The following is a 17,091-nucleotide window of genomic DNA, read 5'->3' on the forward strand; positions in this document are numbered from 1 at the left end:
CACTCCAGTACTCGTGTCTGGAAAATCCCATGGACGGAGGAGCCTGGAAGGCTGTAGTCCATGGGGTCGCTGAGGATCGGACACGACTGAGCGACTTCACTTTCACTTTTCACTTTCATGCATTGGAGAAGGAAATGGCAACCCACTCCGGAGTTCTTGCCTGGAGAATCCCAGGGACGGGGGAGCCTGGTGGGCTGCCGTCTATGGGGTCGCACAGAGTCCGACACGACTGAAGTGACTTAGCAGCACCCTAAAGGAAATCAGTCCTGAATATTCATTGGAAGGACTATAGCTGAAGCTGAAACTCCAATACTCTGGTCACCTGATGCAAAAAACTGACTCATTAGAAAAAACTCTGATGCTGGAAAAGATTGAAGGCAAAAGCAGAAGGGGATATCAGAGGATAAGATGGTTGGAATGCATGACTGACTCAATGGACATGAGTTTGATTAAGCTGTGGGAGTTGGTGATGGACAGGGAGGCCTGGTGTGCTACAGTCCATGGGGTCACAAAGAGTTAGACACAACTGAGCGACTGAACTGACTGAGAAGAAGAAATGCCACTACATAGTTTCTTTGAGTTAATAAAAACAATTATCTCAATATATATATGGTCAAATATAATTTAATAGCTAAGCATCCAATAGCCAAGAAGCTAAGTTGTCATTTTAGGTTCTTATTACTTAAGATGGACCATCTTTTTTTTTTTTTTTAATTCTTTTTTTAAATTAAATTAAACTAATTTTTTTTTCCTTTACAATACTGTATTGCTTTTGCCATACATCAATATGAATCTGCCACGAGTGTACAAAAGTTCCCACACCTGAACCCCCCTCCCACCTCCCTCCCCATACCATCCCTCTGGGTTATCCCAGTGCACCAGCCCCAAGCCTCCTGTATCCTGCGTCGAACCTAGACTGGCGATTCATTTCTTATATGATATTATACATGTTTCAATGCCATTCTCCCAAATCATCCCGCCCTCTCCCTCTCCCACAGAGTCAAAAAGTCTGTTCTGTACATCTGTGTCTCTTTTGCTGTCTCACATACAGGGTTATCGTTACCATCTTTCTAAATTCTATATATATGTGTTACTATACTGTGTTGGTGTTTTTCTTTCTGGCTTACTTCACTCTGTATAATCGGCTCCAGTTTCACCCATCTCATTAGAACTGATTCCTTATCAAAGGAAGCTAATAAACAGTTCAAAGTCCTCAACAATAATATATGTTTATTTATAAAATAGACAAGGTAAGGATTTCATATTCCAACATTTATCCTGTGAAACATTTGAATTGTGATATTTTACATAGAGATGGGATTCTGTGATCTAGTTAGTCTGAGTTTAATTTGGTTCCAAAGTACTCACTACTGTAGGTTATCTTAGTCTTTATTATGTTAACACACATTTTAAATACCTCAAAGGAGAACCTAATATAGGAGCGCTATACAGTCCATGGAATTCTCCAGGCCAGAATACTGGTGTGGGTAGCCATTCCCTTCTTCAGAGGATCTTCCCAACCCAGAGATCAAACCCAGGTTTGAACCCATTGCAGGCGGATTCTTTACCAGCTGAGCCACAAGGGAAGCCACCTACTATTTAGCACTTTCCAAATTTTTTAGATGACAGAACCCTTTTGTTTATAGAGTTCCATGAAACATAGTTTTGGAATTGTGAAAGTGAAAGTGTTATTTGCTCAGTTGTATCCAAATCTTTGTGATCCCATGGACTATAGCCTGCCAGGCTCCTATGCCATAGAAATCTCCAGGCAAGAATACTGGAGTGGGTTGCCATTTCCTACTCCAGTCTTTACAAAATAGTAAATGATTCATTCAAATATGTGCTCAAAGATGGTAAAAATTAGAAGCAACTTAAATTTATAACAATAAACCTACTTAGTTACACTAAAGTATATTGACAGGATAGAAAGCATGCAAGATGTAAAAATCAAAACAATTCAAAATTATTTAATATCACAAGGAAATATTTATAAAATGCAAGAATAAGTTTAAATATATAAGTATTTAAAGCACACATGTGCATACACTAAAAAGGAAATAAAAGTAGAAAGAAAACACATTAAAATTTTAATAGTAGTAATCACTAAGTGGTAGAATGAGGATTAATTTTAATTTATTTATGAAATTTCATATTTCCCAAGTGATCAATACTCATGAGTGTTGTTTTACCAGTAAGAAGAGATAATCAAATATCAATAAATTTAAAAATAGTCATTGAAATTCAACTTTAAAACCAGTGAACAATTAAAATCTTTGAGACTTACTTTATAAGATTCAAGCAGAAACAGCATATACTACACTTTACTGATATACAATATAATTATGAACAATATATTTTGCACTATATACAGTGGATATAAAAGGCCCCAGTGGCATTTTACCTGGGCCCAACATTGGAATGGCTTTTTCTCAGTTACGTGGGTGAGCTAATTTTTACATGGACAAGAGAAATGTTCCATATATGCAACTGCAAATTCTTTGCTTCCAAAGAAGACATATTGATGGCTAACAAACATATGAAAAGATGCTCAACATCACTCATTATCAGAGAAATGCAAATCAAAACCACAATGAGGTACCATTTCACGCCAGTCAGAATGGCTGCGATCCAAAAGTTTACAAAAAATAAATGCTGGAGAGGGTGTGGAAAAGAGGGAACCCTCTTACACTGTTGGTGGGAATGCAAACTAGTACAGCCACTATGGAGAACAGTATGGAGATTCCTTAAAAAACTGGAAATAGAACTGCCTTATGACCCAGCAATCCCACTGCTGGGCATACACACCGAGGAAACCAGAAATGAAAGAGACACGTGTACCCCAATGTTCATCACAGCACTGTTTATAATAGCCAGGACATGGAAGCAGATGTCCATCAGCAGATGAATGGATAAGAAAGCTGTGGTACATATACATAATGGAGTATTACTAAGCCATTAAAAAGAATACATTTGTATCAGTTCTAATGAGGTGGATGAAATTGGAGCCGATTATACAGAGTGAAGTAAGTCAGAATGCAAAACACCAATATAGTATAGTAACACATATATATAGAATTTAGAAAGATGGTAGCGATAACCCTGTATGTGAGATAGCAAAAGAGATACAGATGTATAGAACAGTCTTTTGGACTCTGTGGGAGAGGGCAAGGGTGGGATGACTTGGGGGAATGGCATTGAAACATATATAATATTATATGTGAAATGAATCGCCAGTCCATGTTTGATGCATGATACTGGATACTCAGGGCTGGTGCACTGTGATGACCCAGAGGGATGGTATGGGGAGGGAGGTGGTAGGGGGGTTCCGGATGGGGAACATGTGTACACCCGTGGCAGATTCATGTTGATGTATGGCAAAACCAATACAATATTGTAAAGTAATTAACTTCCAATTAAAATAAATAAATTTATATTTAAAAAAAATTTTTTAATTCTTTGCTTCCTTGACACTTTGCACATGTTAATCCTTAGTACCTTAACTTACTTTGAAGTAAAGAAAAATATAATTTATAGGAGCTTTTCTACATTTGAACAAAAAAAGGGCATAAGAAAACTGTGGAAAGACAGAAAACTGTAGTTATATGTTTGTAAATACTTTTTATCTTATATTTACACATCTTCTGATATCACTTTTCAGTTTAGTTTATAGTTGGTAGCTGGTAGGAGGAAGAATAAGAAGGGCCATGACTATGTATTGTATTTGAATTTAAGTATATTTGTACACTTATAAAAAGGAGCCCTTCCCTATTGTAATCTTAACTCGTTTCCTTTCTATTTTTGTTCTATCTTGAGTTAAAATTTTTAAGTACCTAGTGTCAAAAGAGCAGCAAATAAAGAGAGTACACAAAATACAGGATTTTGCAAGCTTTGAAAAAGTAGCATAACAATTGCAGTTAAATATATGATTACTATAAACAGTGCTGTACTTTTCAGAACTCATATATTTCCCCATCTGGATTCAAGTTCTGGTAATAAGGCATTGAAAATTATGTAAAGAGCCTCAAAGAATATGAACCACTGGGTAAAGTATATCTGTGGCATTTTCCTATGTATATGCTTATTCTTCTTAGCCAACTTTAGATATTTTTATATGCTGCTTATAAAAACTAAATGATGTCTTGGTTTCCTATTAGCTTGGCACTGAGAAGCAAATGGTACCTTACAAATTTTTGTTTTCAGATTCTAAGAAAGCTATTATATCAGGCTACCAAGTAACATCTTTAAGGAAGACTCTACAGCTGGGTTTGAATCCTTTCAGATCCCTCTGAAAGATAATGTGGTCAAGCAGAAAAGAATTTCTGCCATCCTCAATATACAGCAAGAAAGACAGATAAAGGGGTGGAAACATAGATAGGAAAATGATGGTTAGACAATAAACATAATATGTGAGAGATCTTTGTGTGAAATCTCTGTGACATATGACATATTTATTTATCATATCCTTTGCATAAGAATTGGAAATTTAAATAATAATTGTCAGGGCAAAGATATTTGATGAAATTTAACACAGAGAAATTCAGAGTGTTAGAAGTTTTTAAAACTATAATTCATAGCACTTTTCAACCCTTCCTCAGACTCTAAAAGAATGGCAGTTACTTTTTACTTTTTTAACAGTCTGGACTTCTTCTCACTCACAAAAAGTTATTCACTGAAATAACAAAAACATGATTAAGTATAATGATCAGTGGTTGGCTGGATTCATTTATTTTTGACAGGTGACACAGCCAGTGATGGATCAGACTTTCATCACAAGGAAAACAATTTATACCATCCCTGATTACATATAATTTTAGATAACCAGCCTAATGGCTTTTGCAAATAAGAAGAAAATAACTTTCATTCAATCCACACTCTTGTATTAATCTAAAAGATAGTAGATTTTCATATTAAAGTGTTTTCTTAAAAATCATCTATTACCACAACCACGGAATAAATATAATCTGCTACTAGACAACTGAAAATTCCCCTTTTTAAAAATACTCATTACCCTAGAAAAATCAATTAACATTTGGCACAGTCTTATTTACAATAATTCAGCTCTGCAGAAATATAATTTACAAACGGCCACTAGGCATGTGCTGGTAATAAACAGAATCCATGTTTAATTCACACTCATAGGAAAAAACATTACATTCAAATAACATTAATACTGTGACAGCCTGACAAGGATCAAGGAATTCAATGTTAAAGGTACTATCCTTTCTTCAGATGTTTACTTAGAAAGAGAGAAGAATAAAGCATTTTGAGCTATATATAGATTTTAGAACTGGAAAAAAAAAGGTTATTATATTAGATTTTTAAATGACTTTTTTGTTGCCTATTTATAAAGTAAGCTTTAAAATGCTAAAGTTTTACTAGTATATAAAATATGGCTTTATTTAATCACATGATAGTGGTCTTCAGTTCAGTTTAGTCGCTTAGTCGTGTCCGACTCTTTGCAACACCATGAATCGCAGCACGCCAGGCCTCCCCGTCCATCACCAACTCCCAGAGTTTACTCAAACTCACGTCCATCGAGCTGGTGAGGCCATCCAGCCATCTCATCCTCTGTCATCTCCTTCTCCTACTGCCCCCAATCCGTCCCAGAAACAGGGTCTTTTCCAATGAGTCAACTCTTCGCATGAGGTGGCCAAAGTACTGGAGCTTCAGCTTTAGCATCAGTCCTCCCAATGAACACCCATGACAAATCTCCTTTAGGATGGACTGGTTGGATCTCCTTGCAGGCCAAGGGACTCTCAAGAGTCTTCTCCAACACCACAGTTCAAAAGCATCAATTCTTCAGCACTCAGCTTTCTTCACAGTCCAACTCTCACATCCATACATGACCACAGGAAAAACCATAGCCTTGAGTAGACGGACCTTGTTGGCAAAGTAACGTCTCTGCTTTTGAATATGCTATCTAGGTTGGTCATAACTTTCCTTCCAGGGAGTAAGCATCTTTTAATTTCATGGCTGCAGTCACCATCTGCAGTGATTTTGGAGTCCGGAAAAATAAAGTCTGACACTGTTTCCTCTGATTCCCCGTCTATTTCCCATGAAGTGTTGGGACCAGATGCTATGATCTTTGTTTTCTGAATGTTGAGCTTAAGCCAACTTTTTCACTCTCCTCTTTCACTTTCATCAAGAGGCTTTTTAGCTCCTCTTCACTTTCTGCCATAGGGTGTTATCATCTGCATATCTGAGGTTATTGATATTTCTCCGAGCAATCTTGATTCCAGCTTGTGCTTCTTCCAGCCCAGCATTTCTAATGATGTACTCTGCGTACAAGTTAAATAAGCAGGGTGACAGTATACAGCCTTGACGTACTCCTTTTCCTATTTGGAACCAGTCTGTTGTTCCATGTCCTGTTCTAACTGTTGCTTCCTGAACTGCATATAGGTTTCTCAAGAGGCAGGTCAGGTGGTCTGGTATGCCCAATCTTTCAGAGTTTTCCACAGTTTATTGTGATCCACACAGTCAAAGGCTTTGGCATCATCAATAAAGCAGAAATAGATGTTTTTCTGGAACTCTCTTCCTTCTTCCATGATCCAGCGGATGTTGGCAATTTGATTTCTGGTTCCTCTGCCTTTTCTAAAACCAACTTGAACATCTGAAAGTTCACGGTTCATGTATTGCTGAAGCCTGGCTTGGAGAATTTTGAACATTAGTTTACTAGCATGTGAGATGAATGTAACTGTGTGGTAGTTTGAGCATTCTTTGGCATTGCCTTTCTTTGGGATTAAGGTCTTATCTGGTGGCTCAGATAGTACAGTGTCTGCCTACAGTGCAGGAGACCCAGGTTCAATCCCTGGGTTGGGAAGATCCCCTAGAGAAAGAAATGGCAACCCACTCCAGTACTTTTGCCTGGAAAATTCCATGGACTGAGGAGCCTGGTAGGCTACAGTCCATGGGATCACTCAGAGTGAGACAACTGAGCGGCTTCAGTTTCAGTTTCAGTTTCTTTGGGATTAGAATGAAAACTGACCTTTTCCAGTCCTGCGGCCACTGCTGAGTTTTCCAAATTTCCTGGCATATTGAGCGCAGCACTTTCCCAGCATCATCTTTCAGGATTTGAAATAGCTCAACTGGAATTGCATCACCTCCACTGGCTTTGTTCTTAGCAATGCTTTCCAAGGCCCACTTGACTTCACATTCTAGGATGTATGGCTCTAGGTGAGTGATCACACCATCGTGATTATCTGGATCATGATGCTCTTTTTTTTTTTTTTTTTACAGTTTTGTGTATTCTTGCCACCTCTTCTTAATATTTTTTGCTTCTGTTAGGTCAATGCCATTCCTGTCCTTTATCAAGCCCATCTTTGCATGAAATATTCCCTTGGTACCTCTAATTTTCTTGAAAAAATCTCTAGTCTTTCCTATTCTGTTGTTTTCCTCTATTTCTTTGCACTGATCACTGAGGAAGGCTTTCTTATCTCTCCTTTCTATTCTTTGGAACCCTGCGCTCAGATGTTGATATCTTTTCTTTTCTCCCTTGCTTTTCGCTTCTCTTCTTTTCACAGCTATTTGTAATGCCTCCGCAGACAGATATGGACCTAACAGAAGCAGAAGATATTAAAAAGAGGAGGCAAGGATACACAGGAGAACTGTACAGAAAAGAGCTCATGACCCCGACAATCACAATGGTGTGATCACTCACCTAGAGCCAGACATCCTGGAATGTGAAGTCAAGTGGGCTTTAGAAAGCATCACTATGAACAAAGCTAGTGAAGGTGATGGAATTCCAGTTGAACTATTTCAAATCCTGAAAGATGATGCTGTGAAAGTGCTGCACTCAAAATACCAGCAAATTTGGAAAACTCAGCAGTGGCCACAGGACTTTAAGAGGTCATTTTTCATTCCAATCTCAAAGAAAGTCAATGCCAAAGAATGCTCAAACTACTGCACAGTTGCACGTAGTCTTAGACATTTTGAAATGGGACAATCTCAATATCTGAAACATGGATTATTTTCATATGCAAAATATCAATTTTCATTAGATATCATAAATAGCTATTATAAAAGATAGAAATTCAAACCACAATAACAAACCAAAATATTGTCTTTCCCTTTATTCTGAGAAGGGTTCCTAAGGGTGCTCAACTAAAAAAGCATGAACATCTCCTCAGTTCAGTTCTGTTCAGTTGCTCAGTAGTGTCTGACTCTTTGCGACCCCATAAATCGCAGCACACCAGGCCTCCCTGTCCATCACCAACTCCCAGAGTTTACTCAAACTTATGAATACCTCCTAGAGTAATGAAAATAAAAACAAAAATAAATAAGTAGGACCTAATGAAACTTAGAAGCTTTTGCACAGGAATGGAAACCATAAAGAAAAGAAAAAGACAACCCACTAAAGAGGAGAAAACTTTTGCAAATGAAGGGATCAACAAGGAATTAATCTTTAAAATATATAAACAGCTCATGTATCTCAATATCAAAATAAATAAATAACCTAATCAAAAACGGGCAGAAGATCTAAACATACATTTCTCCAAAGAAGACATACAGATAATGAAGACGCACATGAAAAGATGTTCAATATCACTAATTATTAGAAAAATGCAAATGAAAAACAAATGAAACAAATGAAAAAATGCAAATGAAAATGGCCATCAAAAAAGCTATAAACAAGAAATGCTGGAGAGGGTGTGGAGAGAAGGGAACCCTCCTACGCTGTTGGTGGGAATGTAAATTGGTACAGCCCCTATGGAGAACAGTACAGAGGCTCCTTATAAAACAGAGCCACCATATGATCCACCAATCCCACTCCTGGGCTTATATGCAGAAAATTGTCATTCAAAAAGATACATGCACTCCAACGTTCTTTGCAGCACTATTTACAATAGCCATCACATGGAAGTAACCCAAATGTCCACTGACAGAGTAATGGATAAAGAAGATGTATTATATAGAATCAACTACATATTACTCAGCCATAAAAAAGAACACAATAATGCCATTTGCAGCAACATGGATGGATCTAGAGATTGTGCTAGTAAGTCAGAGAAAGATAAATATCATATGATATCGCTTGTATGTGGAATCTAAAAATATTGGCACAAATGAACTTAATTACGAAACAGAAACAGAGTCACAAATGTAGAAAATAAACTTATTGTTAACCAGGGGAACAGAGGGGAGAGATAAATTGGGAGACTGGGATTGACATATGCACTCTACTATACAGAAAAGGGATAACTAACAAGGATACACTGTATAGCACAGAAAATTCTACTCAATACTCTGTAGTAGCCTATTTTGGGAAAAAAAAAATCTTAAAAGAGGGGATATGTGTATCTGTACAGCCAGTTCACTTTGTGATATACTAGAAACTCAGACAACACTGTAAATCAACTATACTCCAATAAAAATTAAACAAAATGCAACACAAAAAAAAAAAGAGAGAGAGAGAGAAAGAAAGAGAAAGCATGAACAGTACCATGATAAATATTTGTTTTAAAAGACCACAATTTGTATTGGAACTGCTCATTTGAATGATCTATATGAAAAGAACAATTAGTAAAATGAAGACAAAAATAAATGAAAGATATTTGGACTCTGGTCCCAACTCTCCCACTGAATCATTGTGTGATCTTGGATAAGTCACTTCAGGTATTATTATATTTGTTCCAATAAATGAGGGAGTGGGGCTCTAAGAACTTTTCCAATTTTAAAATTCTATGCCTTTATATTTTGAAAAGCAGCAATAAAATGCTCAAAACTGAATTTTTCCTACTCTCCCTTAACAAAAACATGTTATTAATAACAATACATACAAAGGTATTGTGACTTGTAATAGCATATTGCCTTTCACATATAAATAGCCTAAATCTCAGTCATAGGAGCATATATGTCTTACTTTATGCAAGCAGTGATCGTTTTTGCTTATTTGCCTTCCTCTCCTATTTTTTTTTTTCCATCAACCTTAGGGAGGAATTCATATAAAATAGAACATAGGAAGTTATTTAGTTTACAAGAACAAACCTGTACAACTTTGACTCTGTTGCTGAAAAAGCTTCCCTCCATGCTTCTCTCAGGACAAGGAGGCTGCATATTTTTGATCAAACCTGGTCAGTTAACTTAAGTGACAAGTAGATGCATGCATGTGGACAATGGTTAAATTTGTTTGTGAAAAGTCTGAAGAGCAAATTTCAGGAGTCTCCTCATTAATGCAACACTAACTAATGACACCATTTTCCAGTTTTCTAATTCTAAAACCAATATTTTAAAATTGATGAAAAGCAGCTGGCTGAAATTCAATAAGGCTTTCACTACACTGATGTTTTTGTAATATACTAAAATATTCTATAGAGAGTGTAATATACTAAACAGGGTCCCTTCAGTAACCTAGTGTATAATTATTATAACTTCAAACTAGCAAAATAGAAAGATAAAAAATTAACTGATATTAAAGGTTATTGAGCAAAGAAACTGTCAAAACCTGTAGCTTTCTATCCCAGATTAATTTATAAACCCTAGGCTTGACTCTACACTTTCAGTGTGTGTGTGTGTGTGTGTGTGTGTGTGTTAGTCACTCAGCTGTGCCTGACTCTTTGAGACCCCATGGACTATAGTCCTCCAGGATCCTCTGTCCATAGGATTCTCCAGGCAAGAATACTAGAGTGGGTTGCCATTCCTTTCTCCAGGGGATCTTTCCAACCCAGGATCGATCCCAGATCTCCTGTGTTGCAGGAAAATTCTTTATCATCTGAGCCACCAAGGAAGCTCACCTGAGTAGTAAAACTCAGGAAAATAATACCAGAAGTCATTCTTGATTTATATATATAATCATAGATATAATTATATAAATTATATACATACATATAAAAGTTATCTTTATATTTGAGTGTTTCATAAATTTAATAATTTTTTGCCAACTGAAGTATACAGTGATACTCATTTGATCAGGAAGGTACTATATATACTCCACCACTGAATTACATTTACTTTATATTGACTTATCAAAGAGACTGAGTACTCAGACTCTCACTGTACCAGATTGTATCTGCTGCCTTTGAGTCTATCAATTCAGGTTGTAGTTCCTCTGTTTTGAAATAACAGAAATCACTAACAAGTGTACAATTCTTCATTCCGATTCAACAGCAAAGCAATTAATTGAATCTATCACAAATAAGGAAAGACATCAGTAGAGACAAATAAATAACTTCTAATAATAAAAGAATAAGCCTTGAAGTTAGAATTATAAGGAATTATTTGCTGTAGATGCTTCAGAATGGCTCAAATTTTTGCAAATAAAGTGATTTACAGTATTTTTTAAATCTCCCAAAGATTTTTAGAGGCACTTTCATATTGCTTTGTACAAATCTAAAAAACATATGTATTCCAACAAGAATTGAATTTTTCTATTTACTGTAAAACTCTTAATTAAGTTATAAAACTAATTGATCACTCCTCCTGAATATATCTTCATGGTATATTGTTCAATAAAATTAGGATGTACATATAATGCCTCAATCAGAATAAGACTTTATCTCTTAATTAAGTGAATCCTAAGAAGTATTCTTCTGCTTTATAGGCAGCTCTCTTCAAAATTGTCATCCTGGGAGCTGGACACACTCCATTTTATACATCTTCTATGTTCAGTACCTGGCTTGAGTGGTCACCATGATTTTCTACATGAAGACAAAGAGAAGGGAAAGAGTGTGTGGAGAAGGCATATCCACTTTTAAAACACATTAGAGAACAAGTCATGTGGTCCCACACAGATGCAGTCCCTGAATGGAAGGTGCCTTCTCAGCTATGTCTCTATATAAGAGACCCCAATGGCTGATTAAAAAAAAAAAAAGTTGTGAAGTTTTTATTCTGTTGCCAAATACTATATGCTCAACCAAGTGAAATAAAAAGCTGCTTCTGTCCTTGCTTTATCAGGAAAGTGTCCTGATATAAAAGTATTCTCTAAAAAGGTGTATAAAAATTGTATCTGTGAAAATTTTCATTAACTTTTCCAAATTATTAAAGTTATAGACCCTTATTAAATCCTTTTTTCACCATTCCAGGAAATCTCTAAAATACAGAATAAGCATATAAGCATTTAATTATTCCAAACACACCACACAGTACATAAAATCAATGTTAAGGGATCAGACTTCTTAACAGAAACTGAGATTTTGGACAATCTCATGCTGGAAAACTTATTTCCATAACTACTGACATGTATTCCTTATCTCAAATGCCCATATGTGATTAGAAGGCATACAAGTGATTTTTTGTTGTTTCAAATAACTTTATGATTTGTGCTGTCCACCTGGAACCTCAGAATGTGACCTTAACTTAGAAACAGAGATTTTGCATATGTAATTAGTTAATTTAATATAAGATCATAGCAGATTAGGATGAACCCTAAATCCAACTACTGTTGTCCTTAATAAGAAGAAAGGACACACAGATACACAGAGAGAATGCCATGTGAAGAATAAATGGAAGAAGGCCATATAACAAGGGAGTTAGAGATTGCAGTGATGCAGCTCAGTTACAAGGCAAAAAATATCATGGATTTCCAGCAACTACCACAAGCTGGGAGAGACAAGAAACAGATTCTTTCCCACCTCCAGAAAGAACCAGCTCTACTGATAACTTGATTTCAGGCTTTGGCCTCCAGAACTACAAGACAGTGAATATCTCTTGTTGGAAGTCACCCAGTTTGTGGTAATTTTTACAGGAACACTAGTAAATTAATACAGAGAATATCACAAAATCACATCTCAGAACTACCCTAGTCAAACAACCATGGCCCTTTTTATGGGCATTAAATTCCTTTTCTACTTCTTGGCCTGTAGAATTTTCACTTCTTATCTTTAGAAGGTCGTAGACCAGCAGTAGCTACTGTAGCATAAAAATTAAGAGACCTCTCCTCTTCACTTTATGAGTATTTACCATTTAATTCCTTAACTTCTCTCTTACTTCACTTGATTTGGGAAGAGAGTGATTTTCTTTCTCCACTGGGTAATACAAATGTGTTTTATTCCAAAGTGTCCAAACCTACTTTTTTCATGTGATACTTATGATGAGAAGTTTATTCCTGGGCAATGTATCTTAGAATTCCTTAGGGCAGCAGTCCCCAGACTTTTTGGCATGAGGGACCAGTTTCCTGGAAGACAATCCTTTCATGGAGGCAGGGGGATGGTTTGGGGATGATTCAAGAGAATTACACTTATTGTGCACTTTATTTCTATTAATATTACATCAGCTCCACCTCATATCATCAAGCATTAGATCCCAGAAGTTGGGGACTTCTGCCCTAGGGGAATTTAATAACAGAAGTAACAATTCCTTCAATGTTTCCTTCATTCTGGGTACTGTGTTACTTTTATAACAGTCAATATAAAAGTCTAGCTATATCAGAAACTTACTGTTAACTTGTGAATCAGGGCACCTTCCAGGGAACATACCTCCACTTTTCGTTGTTCTTGATTAGATTGATTTAAAAAAAAAAAAAAATTGCCTTGCATACTGCAGTAACTCTCAAGCAATACCTGCAATAGATAATTTAGATTTATTTAACTCAGTTTTTAGCTCTGCCTTATAAGAACAACACTGCATTAATGGCTGAGGGTCCCAACGTTAAAAGTAATTTTAGAAGTAGAATGTATGTAAACCAAAGAATTTTAGAGGTAAATGGGACTTTCAAGATTATTTTCACTTAATACCTTTTTTCTGCCACTAATCTTTTGTTCTTTGGATTAAATCAGTGAGACATTCAATGGTACTTAAGTGCAAGATAGACATTAAAATTCTCTACATTAAAAGTGGATAACAGTGGTATAAGTTATAGTGACTTATCTAAGATTTTCTCAGAAAATATATTTGTTGTTCTACTTGAAGTTTCTTATTCTCTATCTGCTGCTGCTGCTAAGTCACTTCAGTCGTGTCCGACTCTGTGTGACGCCATAGATGGCACCCCACCAGGCTCCTCTGTCCCTGAGATTCTCCAGGCAATAATACTGGAGTGGGTTGCCATTTCCTTCTCCAAAGTATGAAAGTGAAAGTGAAGTCACTCAATCATGCCTGACTCTTAGCGACCCCATGGACTGCAGCCCACCAGGCTCCTCCACCCTACTTAGCCATAAATAACTGATGGTTGATGAGTTATGGAAAAAGTGCTGACCAATTAGGAAAACTTTATTCCTACAAAGAACTCTGCCTATGGGTCTGATATTATCACTACTACAATCCCAAGCCCCCAAACCTTTAAAAGAAAAAAAAAAAAAAAAAAAACAACCTTAATGAAAATGCCCCTAGGGTGGGAGGGGGCATCATGGCGGCCCAGGCGCTGGCGCTGCTGAGGGAGGTTTCGCGGCTGGAGGCGCCGCTGGAGGAGCTGCGCGCTCTGCAGTCGCTGCTGCAGTCGGTGCCGCTCAGCGAGCTCCGCGAGCAAGCGGCGGAACTGCGCCTTGGTCCGCTTTTCTTCCTGCTCAACGAGAACCATCGGGAACAGACTACTTTGTGTGTATCCACCCTGGAGAGATTGCTGCAAGCTTTGGAGCCAGTTCATGTGGCCCGGAACCTCAGGGTTGACCTGCAGAGGGGACTGACTCACCCTAATGATTCTGTAAAAATCCTCACTCTGTCCCAGGTTGGAAGGATTGTTGAAAATTCTGATGCTGTTACTGAGATTCTAAATAATGCTGAATTACTGAAACAAATTGTTTATTGTATTGGTGGAGAGAATCTGTCTGTAGCTAAAACGGCCATTAAATCCCTGTCAAAAGTATCACTGACCCAAGCTGGACTGGAGGCTTTCTTTGAAAGTAATCTGCTGAATGATTTGAAAAGTGTCATGAAAACAAATGACATTGTTCGGTATAGAGTCTATGAGCTAATGGTGGAGATTTCTTCTGTGTCACCAGAATCTTTGAACTACTGTACCACCAGTGGGTTGGTAACCCAGCTCCGCCGAGAACTGACTGGTGAGGATGTGCTGGTCAGAGCCACCTGTATAGAAATGGTGACATCGCTGGCCTGTACTCACCATGGATGACAGTACCTTGCTCAAGAAGGAGTCATTGATCAGATTTCTAACATAATCGTTGGGGCAGATGCGGACCCTTTCTCTAGCTTCTATTTGCCAGGGTTTGTGAAGTTCTTTGGAAACCTGGCCATAATGGATAGTCCTCAACAGATCTGTGAGCGTTATCCTATCTTTGTGGAAAAGGTCTTTGAAATGACAGAAAGTCAAGACCCCACCATGATTGGTGTAGCCGTGGACACAATTGGAATTCTGGGATCCAATGTTGAAGGAAAACAAGTTTTACAGAAAACAGGAACTCGCTTTGAACACTTGCTCATGAAAATAGGATATCAAGCAAAGAATGCCACAACAGAGCTCAAAATCAGATGTTTGGATGCATTGTCATCTCTTTTTTATTTACCACCTGAGCAGCAGACTGACGACCTCCTGAGGATGGCAGAGTCCTGGTTTTCTTCTTTGTCTCAGGACCCACTGGAGCTCTTCCGTGGCATCAGTAACCAACCCTTTCCTGAGGTACACTGTGCTGCCTTAAAAGTGTTCACGGCCATTGCAAACCAACCCTGGGCTCAGAAACTTATGTTCAACAGTCCAGGTTTCGTAGAATATGTGATGGATCTGTCTGTGGAGCATGACAAAGCTTCAAAGGATGCTAAGTATGAACTGGTGAAAGCACTTGCCAGTTCCAAGACAATTGCAGAAATCTTTGGGAACCCAAATTATTTGAGGCTCAGAACTTACCTGAGTGAAGGTCCGTACTACGTGAAGCCCATTTCCACAACAGCAGTGGAAGGAGCAGAGTGACTTCTTCCAGAGCCTAGACCGTGTATTGACCAAAATTTCTCCTAAGGCGCTTGGCTCCATCTGGATTCTTCAAAACAAGAGACTGCCCTCACCCGCCCAGAGCTATCATGGAGTGTCTTAACGCAATTTTATCACCCACATTTGTTGTCTTTCCGCATTGAAACTCAATGTAAAACCAGGAAAGCAGGCAGACTTCGTCATAATTGAACCAGATGTTTCTCAGATTCCTTTTACTGCCTTAATCTCTGCAAGAAGATGGAAGTTTTGTTCTCCTCCCAAAGAAATTTCATGGACTTATTCTCTTATTTTAAAATCCACTTTAACTAAAATGGAACCAAATTGTTTCTGAATTCTTTTCATCCCCACCCCCTCACCTTTTTTGGGTTTTTTTTTTTTTTTTGGAGGGGGGGTCCTTTTATCCCTTCTGATTCTACTTTCAAAGTCTTGGATATTTAATATTCTTTGAAAAACAAGTAATATGCAGTCTTAAAATTATGTTCCCTATACTAAGAATAAATACTTTTAATAAGAAAAAAAAAAAAAATGCCCCTAAAAGAGCAAGAGTCACCTTTTCACATTGACTAATCCACATATCATTCTTTATCATTTCAGTCTTTCAAAGTCTGCCACAAATACTGTTTTTGAAAATCTACAAATTCCCATTGTGACCACTGCTCTCTAAGATGAGATTTTTGGTGTTTGTATTTTTGCAATAATGTACTGGGGGATCTCTTCTCTATAAAATAGTTTTTATTTATCACCAACTACAATGACAAATGTTTTATTGTATAATCATAAGAGATTGGTTCTTTGAAGTGGAATTTTGAATAGTCAAAGTATATTTTAAAAATCTTATTTAGACTATAATTATCAGTCTTTAATAAAAATAATATTTACAGGGAAATCTAGATTTTATGCCTGTAATTAACTTCGATAATTAATTTTGCAATAACCTAAAAAATGCAATTATTCAAATGTACTCTCAAGAGTTAACTGAACTCAAGATTATTTAAAAAAAAGTAATTTACCTCTTGCTCATAATAGTGAAAAAAAAGGGAAAAAGTCATATAAAAATACTAAAAAAAAATACTTAGGAAGAGAACTATAATATAAATTTTATGAATTTTTGTGAAATAATGACTGTCTGAATTCTAGAAATCACTTTTAGGAAATGTATGAATATATATCATAAGAAACATAATCATGATATCTTGAAATAAATTTCTAATAAAAATCTGACAGAAGCCTGAGAAATATTAGTTGACTTTGAAAAACATATTATATTCTATTAGTAGTTTTTC

The 17,091-nt window shown here is 36.9% G+C and overlaps 1 protein-coding gene across 1 annotated transcript; it reads left to right on the forward strand.

Moving 5' to 3' along the window:
- The first annotated feature begins 14,275 nt into the window (after positions 1 to 14,275).
- LOC138082379 (26S proteasome non-ATPase regulatory subunit 5-like) lies at positions 14,276 to 15,790 on the forward strand. The gene is given in 2 exon segments (XM_068975664.1): positions 14,276 to 14,707; positions 14,837 to 15,790. Coding segments are annotated over 2 exon segments (1,386 nt in total).
- The last annotated feature ends 1,301 nt before the right edge of the window (positions 15,791 to 17,091 follow it).

This window comes from Capricornis sumatraensis, chromosome 7 (assembly GCF_032405125.1).
Source record: "Capricornis sumatraensis isolate serow.1 chromosome 7, serow.2, whole genome shotgun sequence".
In the NCBI taxonomy this organism is placed as follows: Eukaryota; Metazoa; Chordata; class Mammalia; order Artiodactyla; family Bovidae; genus Capricornis; species Capricornis sumatraensis.